The 16981-nt window shown below is 47.5% G+C and overlaps 1 protein-coding gene across 2 annotated transcripts; it reads right to left on the bottom strand.

Annotated features, from left to right (window-relative positions):
• Window positions 1-232: 232 nt before the first annotated feature.
• scarf2 (scavenger receptor class F, member 2) lies at window positions 233-16710 on the bottom strand. Of its 2 annotated transcripts, XM_040196106.2 has the most exons (11): window positions 15932-16710; window positions 13874-13932; window positions 13681-13782; window positions 12961-13480; window positions 12264-12482; window positions 11627-11755; window positions 11191-11294; window positions 9896-10010; window positions 9507-9604; window positions 4811-4972; window positions 233-3810 (listed from the first exon to the last, which is right to left on the bottom strand). In XM_040196106.2, the coding sequence occupies exons 1-11, from the start codon at window positions 16039-16041 to the stop codon at window positions 2582-2584; spliced, it is 2847 nt and encodes a 948-aa protein (XP_040052040.2). In that variant the 5' UTR covers window positions 16042-16710; the 3' UTR covers window positions 233-2581. The 2 variants fall into 2 exon arrangements, with proteins under 2 accessions (XP_040052040.2, XP_077943482.1); XM_078087356.1 differs by lacking the exons at window positions 9507-9604; window positions 9896-10010.
• Between the last annotated feature and the right edge of the window lie 271 nt (window positions 16711-16981).

Raw genomic sequence — 16981 nt, 5'->3', positions numbered from 1 at the left:
TCCCTCGGGCTCTTTGAAGAGCCGCCGTGACCGAACGGCTCCCCGGAAAAGGTTCAAATATCAATCGGCATTTGTCTGGATCTGTTTGAAGAGTAATGTAAGATATGCATGTGCACCCAATCATCGCCCTTTGACCTTATTAGAGTTGATTGTACCCCGGGTTAAGACATTTAGCAGAGACAAACGGGGGGGCTTCGTGATTGTGGAACTTAAAGAACGACGGTTTTCCAAATTTGGGTTCGACTAGAGCTACACGTATTGCTTTTTATTCCAAAGTAAATGAGGAAAGAAATTGAATGACCATATACAACATTGAAATCAAAGTTCCCCCCAAAAAATCCACAAAAATCAAAATATACCTTACAGTTGGTAACGTTTTTTTGCAGCTTTTCAGGCCCTTCTTTACAAAAATGCACTGTACGCCTATAAAAACAGGCACGGACCAGTCAGATAGAAATTGCCACTTCATAATTACACAATGTTATGGTTTGAGTATATGCAACTTTTTCAAGAGTGGTATCATAGTAGTATTGTACAATCCGTTCCGTATGAGTTTCTTTCTTTTACGGGAGGCAAAAATAACAACTTGAGGGAAGAAGACGGTTACAGATTTCCGGTGCAGCTATTAATGCCATATATCTACACTCTGCGTCACGCAGCTAAGTGTTACACAAACAATAACATTAACAGGACAATAACAAAGCCAATGTAAACTTTACAAGATGGAAAGTACTCATACGGTAGGTTTGCTTCAGAGCCAAAAATAAGCAACAAATTAAAAAAAAGCAAAAACAACATGAAAGCCAGTTCATTGAAACCAAGAAAAACAGAGGAACCAAAAAAGTCATATAAGCACAGCTTACAAGGATAATAAAAAAGTACACAATGTATACAAGTTGAAAAATAAACAAAATTAGTTGTACCTTGATAAAAGCACTTGAAACCAAGACAACTTTTCCAATTAGCTTTGTCATTGCTGTAGTAATATATTCTACAGCCATCAACATACCGCTGCCTATCATCCGTCCAACAACTGAATTTAAAAACGGTTTCCTTTCTATTCAAGTATCCCCGCCCGATAACCTTTTTGGTTTACTCATTTTAGGATCAACAACATTTAGGAAAACATGGCTTCTTTTGCTTAAACTGATCCACAGTTGAGGCACATTCTAACACTCAAGGCCCGGCACCATTTTGTACCATTATGCACTCTAAAAAAAAAAGAAATCAAGCATCCTGTTACTTCAGCGTGAATCCACTTAGTTTAAGATAATATGATCCTTAAGGGTCAAAATATCCGGTGCAAGATTTTATTGCCACACAACAGCCGATGGCATAAACAAATACATATGAGAAGAAAGAAGCTCAGATGGCGACATTGACCTAGTTTGTCGTGAAAAACTAAGCGAACAGATAAAGACACCCAGGAGTCTCCTTTTGTGTCAGGTTTGTAGCGAATACTACTAAGAGTGATTACTGTAGAAAGACTATCTTTGGCATCTGATTTGCCCCCCCAGCAATGCTGTACGCTGTACACAAACCCCAGATGTTGCTCTATTGAGTTTAAAGTGAAGACATTCTGGTGATTTGGTGTTCGCACAAGTATAAAAAAAAGTTTAAAACACCTGTTTCGCAAAAGTATCAAAGAAATACTGCCTGATGTCTGATGGAGTTGGACAACAGATTGCTCCGGGCTGAATAAAGAATATTACAAAAAATTAATTTGAATTTATGCAGTTAAAAGCCTCGAGACCAATGCTGAAGCTCAGTGAGGAAATCAAAGTGACTCAGAAGCACAAAGGACAATTAAGTACTAAATGTAGCAAAACCTGCATACTTTGGGGCGAAAGATTATTTTAATTAGAGAAAAGCGTTGAAATGTGCTCAAACAGAAAAACAGAGGAAGAAAAAAAAAAAGGCCTTTTTCTCGCTATGAAAGTCGTGTTGTTCTTGATTGACGTAATTAAGTTGACCTTCACCTGCAAATAAAAGGCTTGACAAACAGAAATAAGGGTAGCTTAAGGTATACAACTGTATTCATGCATTTTGGCACACGAACAAAACAAAAAAACAAACAAAATAGCTTAGCATTACTCAGAGGACCTAATTTTCTTGTTATTTTTAGTACCCTCGGTACCTTTGGAGAGCGTGCATAAAAAACAATTTTTACGACACCTTAGCAAATTACAGCTATGCAGCCTCCAAAAGCAATCCGTGTATAAATATAGTGGTGGACACACTGCAGAAGGACGGAGATGGATGCATTTTAGATTACGTCTGTGAACCACTGCTCTGTTGTGTCTGGCTTTAGCCGCAGGTTGCGGTGCGAGATCGAAACATAGTCATTACACAAAAAAGGGATCCTTGAAACACAATACGACGGTGTATAAAGTTCATTATAACATAACTCACCAATACGACTCAACTGCACCCTTGATTTAGAAGCATTTCTCTCGGACGGCCGGTCACGGAGTCGCAGCACAGTCAGTGAATGTTTAAATTCCTCGCTACGAGGTTTTCCTTCCGACAAATCCATTTTAGTCTCTTTGGTATCCATTACAAAATGTGTCTGTAAGAACATTTATTTCACTACCTGTGGTGGCATCATGGCTGTCTTTTGCTGGGGTGTTTTGCTTTCTGACGTGTCCAAAGTACCCTCCTTGCCCTTCTTCCTGGGTGGCTTTTTCATGGGAGTCTTCTTTGGTGTGGGATCGGACATCGGGTCCCCCGCCCTTGAGCCGTTCAAGTCCTGCTTCTCCGGGCTCTTGGCTTCGGGGGTCCCGAGGTCGGTGGCCACGGGGGCCACCATCTTCTGGAGGCTGCTGGAGGTGGGCAGCAGTGGCTTGGTGGAGCCCTGCTGGCTCAATCCACCGGACGGGTTCCTCTTGGCTTTCTGCGGAGGCGTCGGCTTCTCCCGGTTGCCCTTGGGTGTGGAGAGCCCGTTGGTCTTCGTCAGACCCGTCCCCTCGTTCCTGTTGATACTCTGGGTTTTCTCCTTGAGCTGAGCGGCCAGCAGTGTGGCAGCCTCAGAGTTCATGTGAGGGGGGATGACGTTGGGGTTCTTCGGTGGCTCCTTGGGGGTCTCCTTCGGACTCTCGGCCACCTTCTTCTCAGATGAAGAGCTGTGGAAGCCACTTAACTTCTTGAAGGCATTATGAACCACACCATTGATGTGTTCCATGTGACTCGGACTGCCCTGCTCGTCCCCGGACCTTTTGCCTCGCAGAGGTTTGTGTTTGCCGGGGGAGCCGTTGACTTCCGCCTCCTTCCCCTCTTGTTTCTTCTGCTGCTGCTCGCGACTCCTCTCCTTCATCTTCTGCTGCTCCTCGCTCTTGGCCGAGCCATTGCTGGCGCTCCTCTTTTTCTCCTTCGGCCCGGCGGGCGCCTTCGATCCCCCCGGCCCCTGGTGCTCTGGCTGGGGAGACCCCGTGGTGTTGCCGTGTATCCACGACACTTTGGGCTTGGTGGACGGGTCCGGTGGGCGTGGCTTGGTCTTGCCCGGCGAAGGCGGTAGCTTTCCGTTGCGCTTTGCCTCCGGGGTGGGGGCGCCCTCCCCGTCCTTGCCGCCGCCGCCGTCGTCCTCCTTGGACTGCTTGGAGAGGCGAGCGATGCGCGCGTAGAGAGCCGCGGCGTTGGATTCGGAGCCGCTGGTGGAGCCTTCGCTGTCGGGCTGCTCGCTGCCTTCTGCTCTCGTGACGCTGGTGTCTTTCAGGGACGTGTACTCCCCTGCGTCGTCCTCGTTGGGGACAGATTCTGGCTTCTCTGTCGCTGGGACGGGGCTGCCCTTCTCTTTGCTTCCATTCAACGATCCTGTGGATTATCAGATAATAGTCCAGGATTAGATCATTTAAATATAAATAAAATGCAATGAGGCAGATATTTGTTTGTTGTGGACGGGTGAGTCGAACACATGCAGGACTAACATGATCTTTTCCTCAACATAAGCACGTAGCTTTGTTACCTAACGTCGATTGAGAAGGCGAGTGTTGTATCAGACAAATCTTACTATTTTTGTTTAAGGATTCAACACATACGTGATTTTGAAGAAACGTTAAAAAGCCAACATTTTATTCTGGCGGGTGGGTTGCAGCCTCTAAATCTAAAGTAATGTGATTCATCTGTTACCTTCACAAATAGCAGCAACTCACTTCCTGTAGAAGAACAATAACAAACCCAATTCAACGACTGATATCTGTACCACTTCGTTCGCTGATTTGTTTACACATAGTTGAGTCTTCAATGGCTTCAACGCGTCTGATCCTATCTCCAACCCCAGAAACCTTTTTGGGATGTTTACAGCAATTATTTTGCGCCTGAGTCGCTCCAAGTCAATTGTTTCTAAGCCCCCAAACCGCAAGAACTCAACAGAACTACACAGAGGGCACTAAATAAAGCATCAATCACACAACCCGCACAAAAATCCCCTCGAAACAAAACCTCACTTTCACTGTCAGACATCCTGAATAGAAACGGACGGACCGGGTGTTTTCCATCCTACTTCAAGGAGTTAGTCACTGTTTGGATTCGGGCCATGTGCTGACTTGACCAGTCCATTTCCTGTTTAAATTCCCCCGGTTCTTGAAGCCAGACCTGGGTCTAGATGGCACATGATAAAGAAACTATCTCCATAATGAGATTTACAGAAGCGGGCGAGACACTCAACGGGAACTTCACTTCTTCACTTCGCCTATCAGTGTGTGTGTGTGTGTGCGTGTGTGTGTGTGTGCGTAAGGAGCTTAATTTGGGATCTCAAATTAGGGATATGCGTGTGCGTCATCGTAGATAACTGTTTACTCTAAGGATGACTCACCTTCGTGGGGATAACAGTAAACCGGCCCCTCGTCTCTGTCTCTGCTCTCGTAGGAGGAAAACGACTCTTGGGAGGACCAGGAGGAGGGGGAGGGCTGCTCAGCCACCGACGGGGGCTCGATGAAGCTGCAGTTGAAGGTGTTTTCTGGGTCGCGGTGGGCTACTGAGAACAGAAAACAAACGCAGAAGGCCAAAAAAGGTCAGCCAGAGGGTACGGTACCACGTTACAAGAACAACAGTCTGTTCTCACTCTCTCCCTCGCAAAAAGATGTAGAAGCTGTTGGTTTAATTGAGTCTGCAGAAAAACTGTGATCCATAATAGTTTTTGATTTTCAGATTTTCAAAAGGCTCTGACATTATGGTTTTTGGATAAGCTCTTTGTTTCTGACCATGAAATGCATTCCAAAGCCATCCGAGGTTATCTGCATTGTTTGTTATGGTTCTGCAGCTACTTGTTAACGCAAATAACTAAATAATTCATTAATTTATGAGTTGAATGGATTGTTGCGGAGTTTGTGAGCAGTGTTATGAGGTGACACGGTTATCATTAAACAGGAGGAGAAAGCACACACGCTGTGTCAGATCATTAAATAAAAGTTAAAATAAAAAAAAATCATGGCGTTTTCTCTATTTGTATACTTCAAGTGGGATGAAAACATCTATAACCAATGTAATCTGATTAATTAGAAAGCAATTAAATACCTCTTTACCTAAATTAGCAAGTGGAGTAGAGAGAATGGGTTCTTTCATCTTAAATAGAATTGTCTCCCTCCCTAAGTAGGTCAAGTAATGTCTCCGTCTGCCTCGCTCCCTTCAGTCCGTCGTCTTTCTTCCCCTTCACGCTGCGATATTCTGCTGACCCTTCTATCTCAGGACAGCTGTGGTTTCTGGGGGAAAACTTGGAGCGGATCTTCCCATTCGGTGTGATTTTTGGCGCGAACCCCGCTGGGCGTTCACTTGACATGACCGACCACATCAGATGCCCCCGTCCACAATGCGCGATGACACGTCGATCCGATTGTTTAGACCTCCAAAAAAAACAAGTAGAAATCCCCGAATGAGAAGCCAGAACCCCGTCCAGGGGCAGATCCTAGGTCCTGGGCCGTCGTTGTTAGACCATGACTCAAGAGAGGAGCCATTAGGAAGCTCCACGCGGACAGATTTCTGCAGAGTTGGTAAATTGTAAAAACGCTGGAAATGCATAAACTTTACTTTGTATTTTGTCTGTAACATCGTGGTATGTGGACTTTAAACAGCTTAGGTTGTGTTTTTCATGCACAAGCTTTTCAAATGCTGAAAAACCAGACAATGCTGATATTATTTTCACTTAAATACATCTAACTCTTTCACAGACTAGTCAGACCAGTGACTATTTTTGGAATAAAGGGCTGTAGGAACAGTGGCAGAGCTGCCGATCTGAGAGAAGACAGATGTGAGGATGCATCGGGCGCTTCTGTGGGTCTTCACTGCTTTCAACTGCTATCAATAAATAGAAAGATTGATGCATGTTCAGATCAGAACTGGCTCACATTTGTTGGTTTCTGTGTGTGTGGAACTGACACGAGTGGTCAAAGCATTTTCCAAGGTCCCTGATTTGTTGATTCTTTGCTTGAGGCTGTAATCCATTGCAATTGTAATCTACTTTTCCAATTAATAATTGTAACTGTATATGTTGCTACTACAGATGAAGTTTGAATGTCTTACCGACTTAAGACACAAGGTAAATCTAGGCAGTTACACTGATGAATTTTTTCTTACATTTTCCAGAAGAACTCACCAAAAGCTTTGACCAACATGTCTCAGTTTGGCTGACTGGAGTCTTTGTGTTGCTCGTGGTTTGGATAATGTCAACACAGGTGCAACATGTCTCCAAAAACCAACTACAGATGTTTGTAGAAGAGGGAAAAGGAAAATATCAAACATTTTAAAATGAATTTACAGGCTGCCTTCCGCCCCGAGGGCACCTGTCGAAACTTTTGTGGATCCTAGAATTACCCCAAAGGAATCCTTGGCAATACTATTCTCATTGGATCAGCTTTCTGTGGATGGTCTACCGATTATTAAACATATACAGAACCCAGCTAAATGGTTCAACGCCTCACATTCAACGAGATAAATGACTAGTCTTCACTCCTGTTCGGTAGCAGGCGGAGAATCCGCGGAGGAATCCCGAGCAGCTAACCTATGCAAAGACTTCAGTCGGGTCAGTCAACACGCTGACACATGGGCATTTTGCGACATCGCTTGTTTGCGCTGATGAACAACTGCCGCCCTTGAGAGCGGCTCCTTGCAGACTGCCGGGCCGGCTGGGAGCCACCACCGCCCCCCCCCCCCCCCCCTTGCAGGGAGGCCGACACACAACAGGGCATTATTGACACATCCCAGCTGCAGAGCTCCGCCACCACAGTTGCTCAGTGGGGGAGGGGGGCGGGAGGCACCGGGGGTGGGTTCGTGAAGAGGCAAAGGTAGCCCAAAGGCTAAAGGGCTGTGCTGGGACAAGAAGGTTGTCCGCTGGTTCAAATGCTCCAACGGTGTCCAACGCGTAGCCTGTTCACCGGTTAGCTACGCAACCGCTTGCTTTCATTTTCAAATATTCTTAAACTCCAGCGGACTTTTTTTTGCGTCAATGAGGCACTTTGGGTTGTGACAACGTTGTCTTCGGGCGGCTGAAATCTGCACGAATGAGGTGTTAAAAAAAAACGCAGGTGGCGCTGTTCTCAGCCGAAACCCCCGGGTGGACCATTTGGCCACAGAGGACGCAAGGAATGCAGGACGGACGTGGTTCTGTCGGGGGGCGTGGAGTAAATATGCTCAAGACGGAATGCCGGACCTCAAGCAAACAGGCAAACAGGTGACAGTGTGTTCATGGAGTTTGCCAACACGGGTCGCCGTCTTTCTGCCCCGATTCCCCCCCCTCGTTCCCTTTTCATTTCGTGCTGCCACATCTGTTGCGAGTGACCCCGGTGCGGATAAATCACAGCTCTGACACCGGGCTGGGGTAAATTTGACCACTTCCTGTTTCCAGCCCCATCGGGCCCCCTCTGGAATGTGTGTGTGTGTGTGTGTGTGCGTGCAGGACTGCGAAGCCCCAGTCACAGCCTGAGTTTCTAAATGCTGGCAGACCACACTTCTGTGGGCAGTGGAGGAGCAAACACTGGGATAGGACAATAGAGACGCACACCAGAGGTGATACATTTCACTGCTGTTGAGGTCTGTTCTCAAACCTTTTTAAAGTTTGCCTACAGTTTAAATCTATACGTTGAAGCATTTAGGTAAGATTATGCGCCTCTGGCAAGCTGCCCCCGCGTGGTCCATCAATCTGCCACCGTGCGACGACAAAGGCGACTCCGTCAAAGGACAATCAGCTGAATAACCGAGGCGGCGCGCGCTGCGCAGACATGAGAAAGAAACCAGGTCATGAACTCCTCCCACGGCCCGCTGACTTCAGCGGGGCCCTTTTTAAGAATCCAATTGCAGCGCTTCCTAATGAGGCAGCAATGCTGTGGATACGTCTGCCTTTTAATGCATGGTACTGCGTTCATACACCAGCTGAGGCTGATAAGGGCCTCCCGACCAACAGGCACAGTTCATGCATTACCCACCCTTATAAAGGAATCATGAAACCTGCTGTTCATTAAGTTTCTGTCGGTGGACTAATTCACGAGTTGACTAATTGCTTCACCGCTACTGCAAATATCACCCCTATGTTCTGTCAATGTTTGTTAAAAATCACTAATCTCCTACTTGGATAATTATTACGGATGGACTCGTTTATGGTTCTGTACAGCTAAAAAATGGATTCCATTTCTTGAAAATATAAATATATATAAATTCATTCATAAATGATTTGTTTAGTTACATAACACAGCCAATAGGGGCCAGACGACCGTCTGCCTGCACAAACAGTTGAATTTGGAAAGAAATCCAGATAACTGTGCGTTTTTAAACTGTCAAAAATGGCTTTTGAACACTGAACAAACGCAGCCATGGTGAACTGCACGTGGTGGGGTTCAAAAGATCATCATATCTCCTCCGTCTGTTACGGAAAAAAAGAGCGGCTCCGCAGACAGATCCGTCACAGAACCACGAGACCTCCGCATGGAGCAGCGGTGCCGCAGCGTTCGCCCGAACAGTGAAGCCTTTGATAGCGCGTCACTCACCACCACCACCCGATCCCCCCCCACCCCCGACAACCACGGGCCTTTCAATAACACAGACTGCTCCGCGGCCCAAGAAAAATTCTTCTTGGGCCGATGGAAACGAGTAAAAAACAAAAACAGGGGAGCGAAATAAGCCCCAGTTAAGGGTTGTAATAATATGAACACATGGCATTTGAGGGTGCCAAGAATAACAAGGGGCTCCAAAACCAGTGCATTCCTTTCCAGTGAAACCCCACACCCGCCTGGCAGCCACCAAACCCTCTATTCAACCCGATTCATCATCTGAGAGGAAGACCGAGGCAGCACAATTCTCACTCTGATCGCCGCACGGTTGCGTCATTGTCGCTCATCACGGGGGGGGGGGCGACCAGCCCTTCGTTTTCACCTCCGCGTCGAGACGTGAACATCGGCTTCCGAACAGTCGAGAGCCGAGAGGGATGCAGCTTTTGCAGACGGTGCGGTGCGAGCGAGATGATTACATGAAGCGGCTCCTGGCGGCAACCGCGGTGGGATATGAGAAAGAGTTTTGAGGCTTACCGACTACTTTGGGCAGTTTCTGTCGCCTCAGTGGAATACGGGGCAGTTTAGTGCTGATTCGGCTGAATCGTCCACACAGGATCCGCTTGGCTTTTTTGCTGTTGGTAGAGTTGCGTTGGTTAGGACTGAAAAAAGGGATGACGCCATGGAAACCCAAATAAATCAAAAAGGGAGCCTATTAAACCTGGCCCTGTGCCTCTTTTGAGGGCCCAGGGCCCGCTCACATCGCTCCGTGAATTGTAATGTCAATACATGTAATACAAATATTTTAAAATGCATTCATTCATTTTTGACAACCTGGCTACCAAGACATTTTCCTCTATCGCTATAACCGGGGCGGAGAGCTGCCGGCGCCCCTCCCGTCTCGAAGACACCCGTCCGTCACTCACTTGTGGTCGTCTTTGTGTCGGCACATGCAGCAGCAGCACAGCAGCGACAGCAGGACGACGAGCAGGAAGGAGACCAGGGTTCCAGCCGCGATCACACCCATCCGCCGGTTGCGCTCTGAAAAGACCAAGGAGCAGGGAACTGCTGGGTGTGCCACACCGGCGCCGGCCAAACTCTTGAAGCCAGTTTTTTCTGTCATCACCCGACACCGGAGACGGTGGCACACGGCGAATTATCATTGATTTACCGAACGAGCGGGCTCGCGTGACTGCAGGCGAGGGACTGTGTGATCTTTTATTGGTGTGCATGTTAGCCTTTACAAAGAAGACAGGGCACCTCTGTGGACGTTAACAACAGCTGCCCGGCATGAAGCATCTCTGAGGGACGTTGCAAGGGGCTGAAATCCACTGCAAGCAATTAACTATTAATCTTCTGTCCCATGCAGACGGGGGACCACCTACGCTTTCACCGCGGGTTTCCTGCGAGCGACATCTCCCCCCCCCCCCCCTCTTTAATGCACCTCAACATAACTCATCTGTGATTTATTTGCGGCCCTCCCTCTTCTAGCGGGATGCACCCCACGGATAGTAAGCGCCATAATCGCCCCGATTATGGACTCTAGCAAGGACAGATGACACTAAGGGAGAAGCAAACCATCAGTTTAAGGGGGGGGGGGGACCCCGGAGTCTTTACACTGTCACATCGTGGCGTTGTGGGCGGGGCGTGTCCTCACCGCTCTGCGCTCCCGGCTGAGTAGACGAATGGGAAGCGGTTTCTTGACGAGGCGTCACGAGGTCGCTGACCAACCTGTTACGTCCACTCACGACCTTTGTGTCCTTCATGGGACGATTCTCCTCGCATGCTTCCGCAAGATCTCGTCTTCTTTCCAAAACTGCTGCACTCTCCCTACCAAGTAGTTTTTTTTTCCTCCCGTATTTTCTCTCTCTGTATTTCTTCTTCCTTCCCCTCTCCTCCGTCTCTCGGGCTGGACAGGACCAGAGCCAACAAACACAGGCATGAAAAGGACAGCGGTCTGGGTCTGGAAACGCTATCAAGGCCTCGCTACGTTAGCTCTCCCGCTACGCACGCTGACCTGAATAGATCCGTTTGTTGGCCGCTTGTGGGTTACAGCCAACTATTAGACATTTTAATACACAGGTGGCGTTAGTGGCATCTGGCTCTTTGGAAAAAACGGTTTCATTTCGGTATGTGTTGTCACTCACGAGTAGGAAATCTGAAAAGAACCGCTAGTTCCCGGACTGCTGCTTTAAAAAAAAAAAAGAAGAGATTTCCTTACGGAGATAGCAAGCACCAGACACGGGATCGCAGTTCTTGTCGTTGCAAGAGCAGGTTTGGTTGCAGTTCACTCCGTGCTGCCCGGGTTGACAGGTCATATTGCAGCTGGAGTACACACAAAAACAACATCTGTTTAATGTTCTACCCGAGCGACGGGTGCATTAAAATGGGACACAGAAGAAGATAAAAGGCAAACGTGGAATCGGTTATTTGTTCCAGGCTAAATGTCTCCTTTGATGGAAGTTGGTAGGAATTTTAAAAGTGTTCTTTATCAATATCTGGAAAGAAAATATGCCTCAAAGCTTGTTTATTCAATTCCCAAGATACACAAGTGCGTGACAAACTTAATAAGAAAGCCATTGACCGTATTTTCCCTGTGCGTTGTAATGCACAAACATGATGTAGGTTTTTTGGGGGGGGGGCACGAGGTGACTTACTAGGTGCCATAAAATCCCGGGTCACACAGGCACTCTCCGGTGACAACATGACAGATGCCGTTGAAACAGTGGCTGCAGTTGTTCTCGCAGTTCTCGCCATACGTGCCGTTGGGGCAACGCACCTCACACCTGTCGCACACACAAGAGGGACGCGATGATTACGGTCAATTTAAAAGGTCTGCAGCATGCGTCACAGTAATTATCGCGCTATTTAAATTGCTATTACAGTAGCTCCTTGTTTAAGGCACCGGTGTGATGTTTTTGACGTAACAAAAAAAATCAAACGTTGTCATAATGTGTGACTTTTTTAAACCAAATTGGAGGTTGGATGCGTGCAACAAAACCAGTGAGGTAGGTTCAAAATCAAAACGTCGAGGCAACAAAAACCTCCTATAGAACATCTGACTCGTAGTTAAAAGTTATGTGACACATGACTTCCACCTCCGGACAGCCAAAAGTATCTCAGGTTACGTAATCCTGCTCGCAAGCCCTGATTGTCACGTCGATTTGTTTAACGTGCGAGTCCATGCACACAACAACATAAAAGGAACTAATTTGATTTGAATATTTCATGACTTGCAATGACAGCGGCCGGTTCATTTACACATTCTAACTTGCACTCTTTGTGTTTCATTACCTGTCCCCAATCCAGCCAGGGTTACAGTGAGAGCACTTGCCATGAATGGGGTCGCAGTGGTGGCCGTCCTTACAGGAGGGACACGCCTCTTGGCAATTTTCACCAAAGAAGCCTTTGGAGCAGAGCTGGTCACACCGTGTCCCATTCCAGCCCCGGTCACAGGTGACGCAGCGTCCCTCGGTCACCTTGCAGGGCTGCTGGCCCTTGCAGTGGCCACACCTGTGGCCATCCAGGGAGAACAGAAAGACAGTGAACCCTTTTCAGTTCTCTTGATTGCGCCGCTTCCTAACGGATGAAATGAATCCGTTTGTGTGCTTCGAATTGTTGCATTTGTGATCATTCAAAAGAGGACGATGAACAACGCTGAACTCTAACCGAGCTCCTTTTAGTTTACATCAACGGATGCTGTCACAGTCCACGGAAAGTAGAGCACTTAACCTGAATTGCTTCAGCATGTTTGCCGATGATGATGATGGAATAATGTGAATACAAACAACCCAATACCACTATCTTACAGCTCCATTAGGTAAAACAGTCAGATCTTTTAAGGATCATCAACTGCAGCATGAATCTTATTTCCTACCAAAACCACAAAGCTACACCATCACACGTATCGGACGAGGTAAACGAACATTCGGCATCTGTAAAACTGCGTTTCCTCAGGAACGTTTGCTCTCCGCCAAGATCTTTCCCCCACCTGTTCCTACAGTTTTGTCCGTAGAACCCGGCGGGACACGGCTCCCGGCAGAACTTCCCGCGGAACCCTGGCGTGCAGGTACACGAGCCGTCCCCCTGGTTGCACTTGCCGTGGATGCACTGGCAGTAGCGCTCGCACCGCGGGCCCCACAGGCCCTCTCGGCACTGGCAGCGCGACGTGAACTGGTCGCAGGGCGAGTTGTTGCAGGTGCACTGGGTGGCACAGTTCCTCCCCGTCCAGCCGGGGCTGCACATGCATTGGCCCGACATCGCGTTGCAGATGGAGTTGATGCTGCAGTAGCAGTTGTTGTTGCACGAGGGACCCCAGATGCCGGGGTGACATGTGCATTTGCCCGTCTTTTCGTCACATTTGCCCTTTTGGCACGTGCAAGCATGCTCGCAGGTGAGTCCCCAGCGGTTGTGGTTGCAGGAACACTCGCCGGTCAAGTCGTCGCACTGGCCGTACGGGTAACAATTACACTTCCCCTTGCAGTCGGGACCCCAGAACTGGGCTGGGCACTCTGTTGAAAGGCGGTGCATTTGTCAGGAAGTGGGAAACAATACTCTGATGTGTCCAATACGCCTGAGCAACAGTAAGACTGGTGTGATCAAACTAGGATGTGTGGGCCGAACATCCTTATACAAGTTTTGCCTCTGTTACATGTTAATATTGTACTGTAATACTGTAATGCTGATTAAAGAAATACAGGAATTCCCTTACTAGTGTCACAGCTCGCTCCGAAGTATCCATGGCGACAGCGACATTCGTTCGGCCGGACACACACCTCGTTTTCCTTGCAGGTGAAGTTGCCGTGGCAGAGAGCTTGGGTGAACAAAGAACAGGCCGCGTTACTCAACCGGCTCGCCCCAACGATCCCCGCGGATAAATGAGGTGCGTGTGGCGTGGTACATACGTGTCGGGCACTCGGCGCCTAGCTGTCCCCACCCGCTGCAGCACGCGAACCCTGGAGATCTGGAAAAGAAGGTGGTGACCGTGAGGAACCTCGGCTGCAGTGAAACGAGCACCACAATCCGCGCCGGGCTCACGCCTCTTTGATCCCACGTATGCGGCGCTTCAACTTGGAACGCGGCTGTATGATCATGTGGCACATGTGTACACTTAGAGGCCCGTAACACCCTGGGAAACCTGTGTAGCCCATGAGTTTCTTTGGGCCGCCCCCCCCCCCCCCCGGCACATACGGCAGAAATGTGAATAATAAGACACAATATTTTGCAGCAGAAGTTTTTAGGCCTGTCGAGAAAAGGACAGATGCGTCCTCTCTTCCTCCCACGGCGGCGACCTCTGCGGGGCCCCGGCAACACGTCAGCTTCCCCCGTAAGCGTTTGATGGTGGCAGTTTGGCCTCCAGTCAGCGAGCGGGGAGCAACGGCGTTATTAAGGCTGCCAGAACAGGCGCGCGTTCGAGATCACAGGTCACAGCTCTGTGCACTTTTCGTTTTTTTCTTTTTTATTGTAGGGAATTGATTTCTAAATAAGCCTTTTGACAATCTCCAGTGTGGAGCTGACTCCCGTCGACCTTTTTGTCACAGCCAAAGAAATGTAGAATTCATCCGGTGATTGCAGGCAAAGCTGCATTCGTGCTGCTGTTTGCATTTCATTGTTACATAAAGAATACGCTTTAACTGATTTAAAAATAAAAATCTACTTTCTGCATCAGCGCTGAAAGCACCGCATTCAATTCAGAAAGAAAAAGCGAACATAATGGAGAAAACAGGTGAGTGGAAAGTTCACTGCGATGAATGTTGAATAGTGGCAGGAGGGCAAAATGTCAAACTTGTGGAGCAGTGGAGGCCGGCGCTATTTATATTACACTGGAAGCCTCACAAAGCACTAAAGGCAATATGCTTCCGGGGGAACGACGATTTGTTGCTCAGTGAAGCAGAGAACATTCTATAAGATGACAGCACAACTTCATCCTTCGAAAAGGAGCGCTTGATGACGTTTCAGCGCGGCAGCACCGCTTCTTACATCCAAAACACTGATTGCTCATGTTTTAGGAAACAAAAAAAGGGGATCCTGGGCCGCACACACGGTGCATTATCACCCATGTTTCATGGCATATTGGAGAATGAGCCCTGGAATACATTTGATGTTTTTTCTCATTACACAGTTTCAATATCCACCGACGCCATTTGTGGCCCCGGGTTTGTTGCTCTTTTGCTTTGAAACCAGTTACTCCGAAAGGTTCAGATATAAATCGAGTCATCGAGATGCTTTCAGATACCTTAACTTTTGAGAGAGAGAGAGAGAGAGAGAGAGAGAGAGAGAGAGAGAGAGAGAGAGAGAGAGAGAGAGAGATGTGGCTTCCTAAAACAAATTTCTCTGACTTTTATTTTGGAAATATCCTCCTTTTCAACATTTGTCACGTCACAAATCCAAAACAGGTACCGTCTAAATGAGGATTGCCAGCCTCACATGTGTTATCGAACTGTGCCACTGACACTATGACGGTCAGCGAGAGCGCCCCCTACGTACTCCCGTCCCAGATGTGCACATCTGTAAAGCCGCTTTCTCCAATGGACTCCTCCTCCCGCTGCGCATCGGACACGTTATAGAAAAAGGAAGCGCTCGCAGTGAACTTGTATATCCGATGTGGTAACAAGAATACTTTATATAAAACACGAAATACACGTTTCCAGAATGAAGTCAGTGATTGAGTTTACAAATGAACGTCGAGGTTTTTCGCTTTAGGGGGAAAAAACCCGCTATTCGTGCAACAGGCCAACACTGCAAGAAATGTCAATTGTGTTTTTTTTTTAGTGGGCTCAGTTTTGAAAAAACACCATTATCTTTCAACGAAGTGAAATATACTTTAGCACGGAGAGGAAGAAATGTCTACAGTGCAATTTAAAGCTTTGACTTTAAAAAAAAGTCGCAACCTGAAGTAAAAGAGAACGAAGCAAACGAAAGTTGCGTTGAAACGCGTCCTACTTTTAAGCGCCGATGCTTACCCGGATTCTTTGCAAACATTCCTTCCTTTGGGGTTGAGTTCTTTGCTGAAAGTGGAGCAAAAGGAAAGACAAAGCAGCGCAACGACAGCGAAAGAGTTCTTCACTTCCATTGTCCGAGCAGCAGCATCCTCCTGGACGCCGTCTTTCCTCTCCGCTTTCCCCTTCTCACCAAAGTCACGGCGATGGCTTTTCACTACTTTTTAAACACTCCGATTGGTTTTTACGCACGTACTCCAGATGTGCACATGCTTGGCAAACACCAAACTCTTGTCCCCCACAAGGTGATCGAACAAACAAACAAAAAAAAGAAGCAAACTTTTGCAACGTCCTACGCCATTGAAAAACTCAGGAGGTAAAAAGCGGCGACCGGCGAGCGAAACTCTGAGAATAAGTCACAAAACCCAAAGTTTAGGGTTAGTTGGGTTTTGTTTAAAAAATGCTGCTCTCCTGCAGTTTATTCCAGCAAGGTTTATCTAAAAAGGCTTAAAGACCGCTGGTCGACACTACTGGCAAAATAACATCAAAACAAATTCCCAAACGATGCGGTCAACGCGCGTGAAAACGTGTCGATGTGCTGATTTTCGGGGAGAAAACCAACATTGTGGCGAATCAGCTGCCTTTCCGTTTGTCCCTCTGTGGAGGAGAAGCGCTAAACCCTTAACCCGTGTCCTCTCCTGCGCTCTCAGGAGTGGCAGGAGGGAAATTCCTGATTTGTTACTCTATCTTTGGCGTCGCGCGCCATATGTGTGCGCCACCAGCTTCGCGCAGGCCTGCGTGCCGCAGGGGGCCGATCGGCTTTAAACTGTCTGCGGCCATAATTTCTTATTTTAATAAACGAAAAAAAAAAAGTTCACGTGGGCGACGAGGAAGGAATTGCACATCTTTTTTTTTTTTTTTTACACAATGCATATTACCACTAATGTCGTCCTCGTCACGGATAATCAGGCTACTTTAGACATCTGTGAATCGTCCAATTAAAAACATGCATACGTGTAGAAATAGATTGCATTAGAATTAAACAACTGGAACAAATGATTGCTGTAAGTTTTT

This window comes from Gasterosteus aculeatus, chromosome 13, assembly GCF_964276395.1.
Source record: "Gasterosteus aculeatus chromosome 13, fGasAcu3.hap1.1, whole genome shotgun sequence".
In the NCBI taxonomy this organism is placed as follows: Eukaryota; Metazoa; Chordata; class Actinopteri; order Perciformes; family Gasterosteidae; genus Gasterosteus; species Gasterosteus aculeatus.
This window is presented reverse-complemented; position numbering and strand designations above follow the sequence as displayed.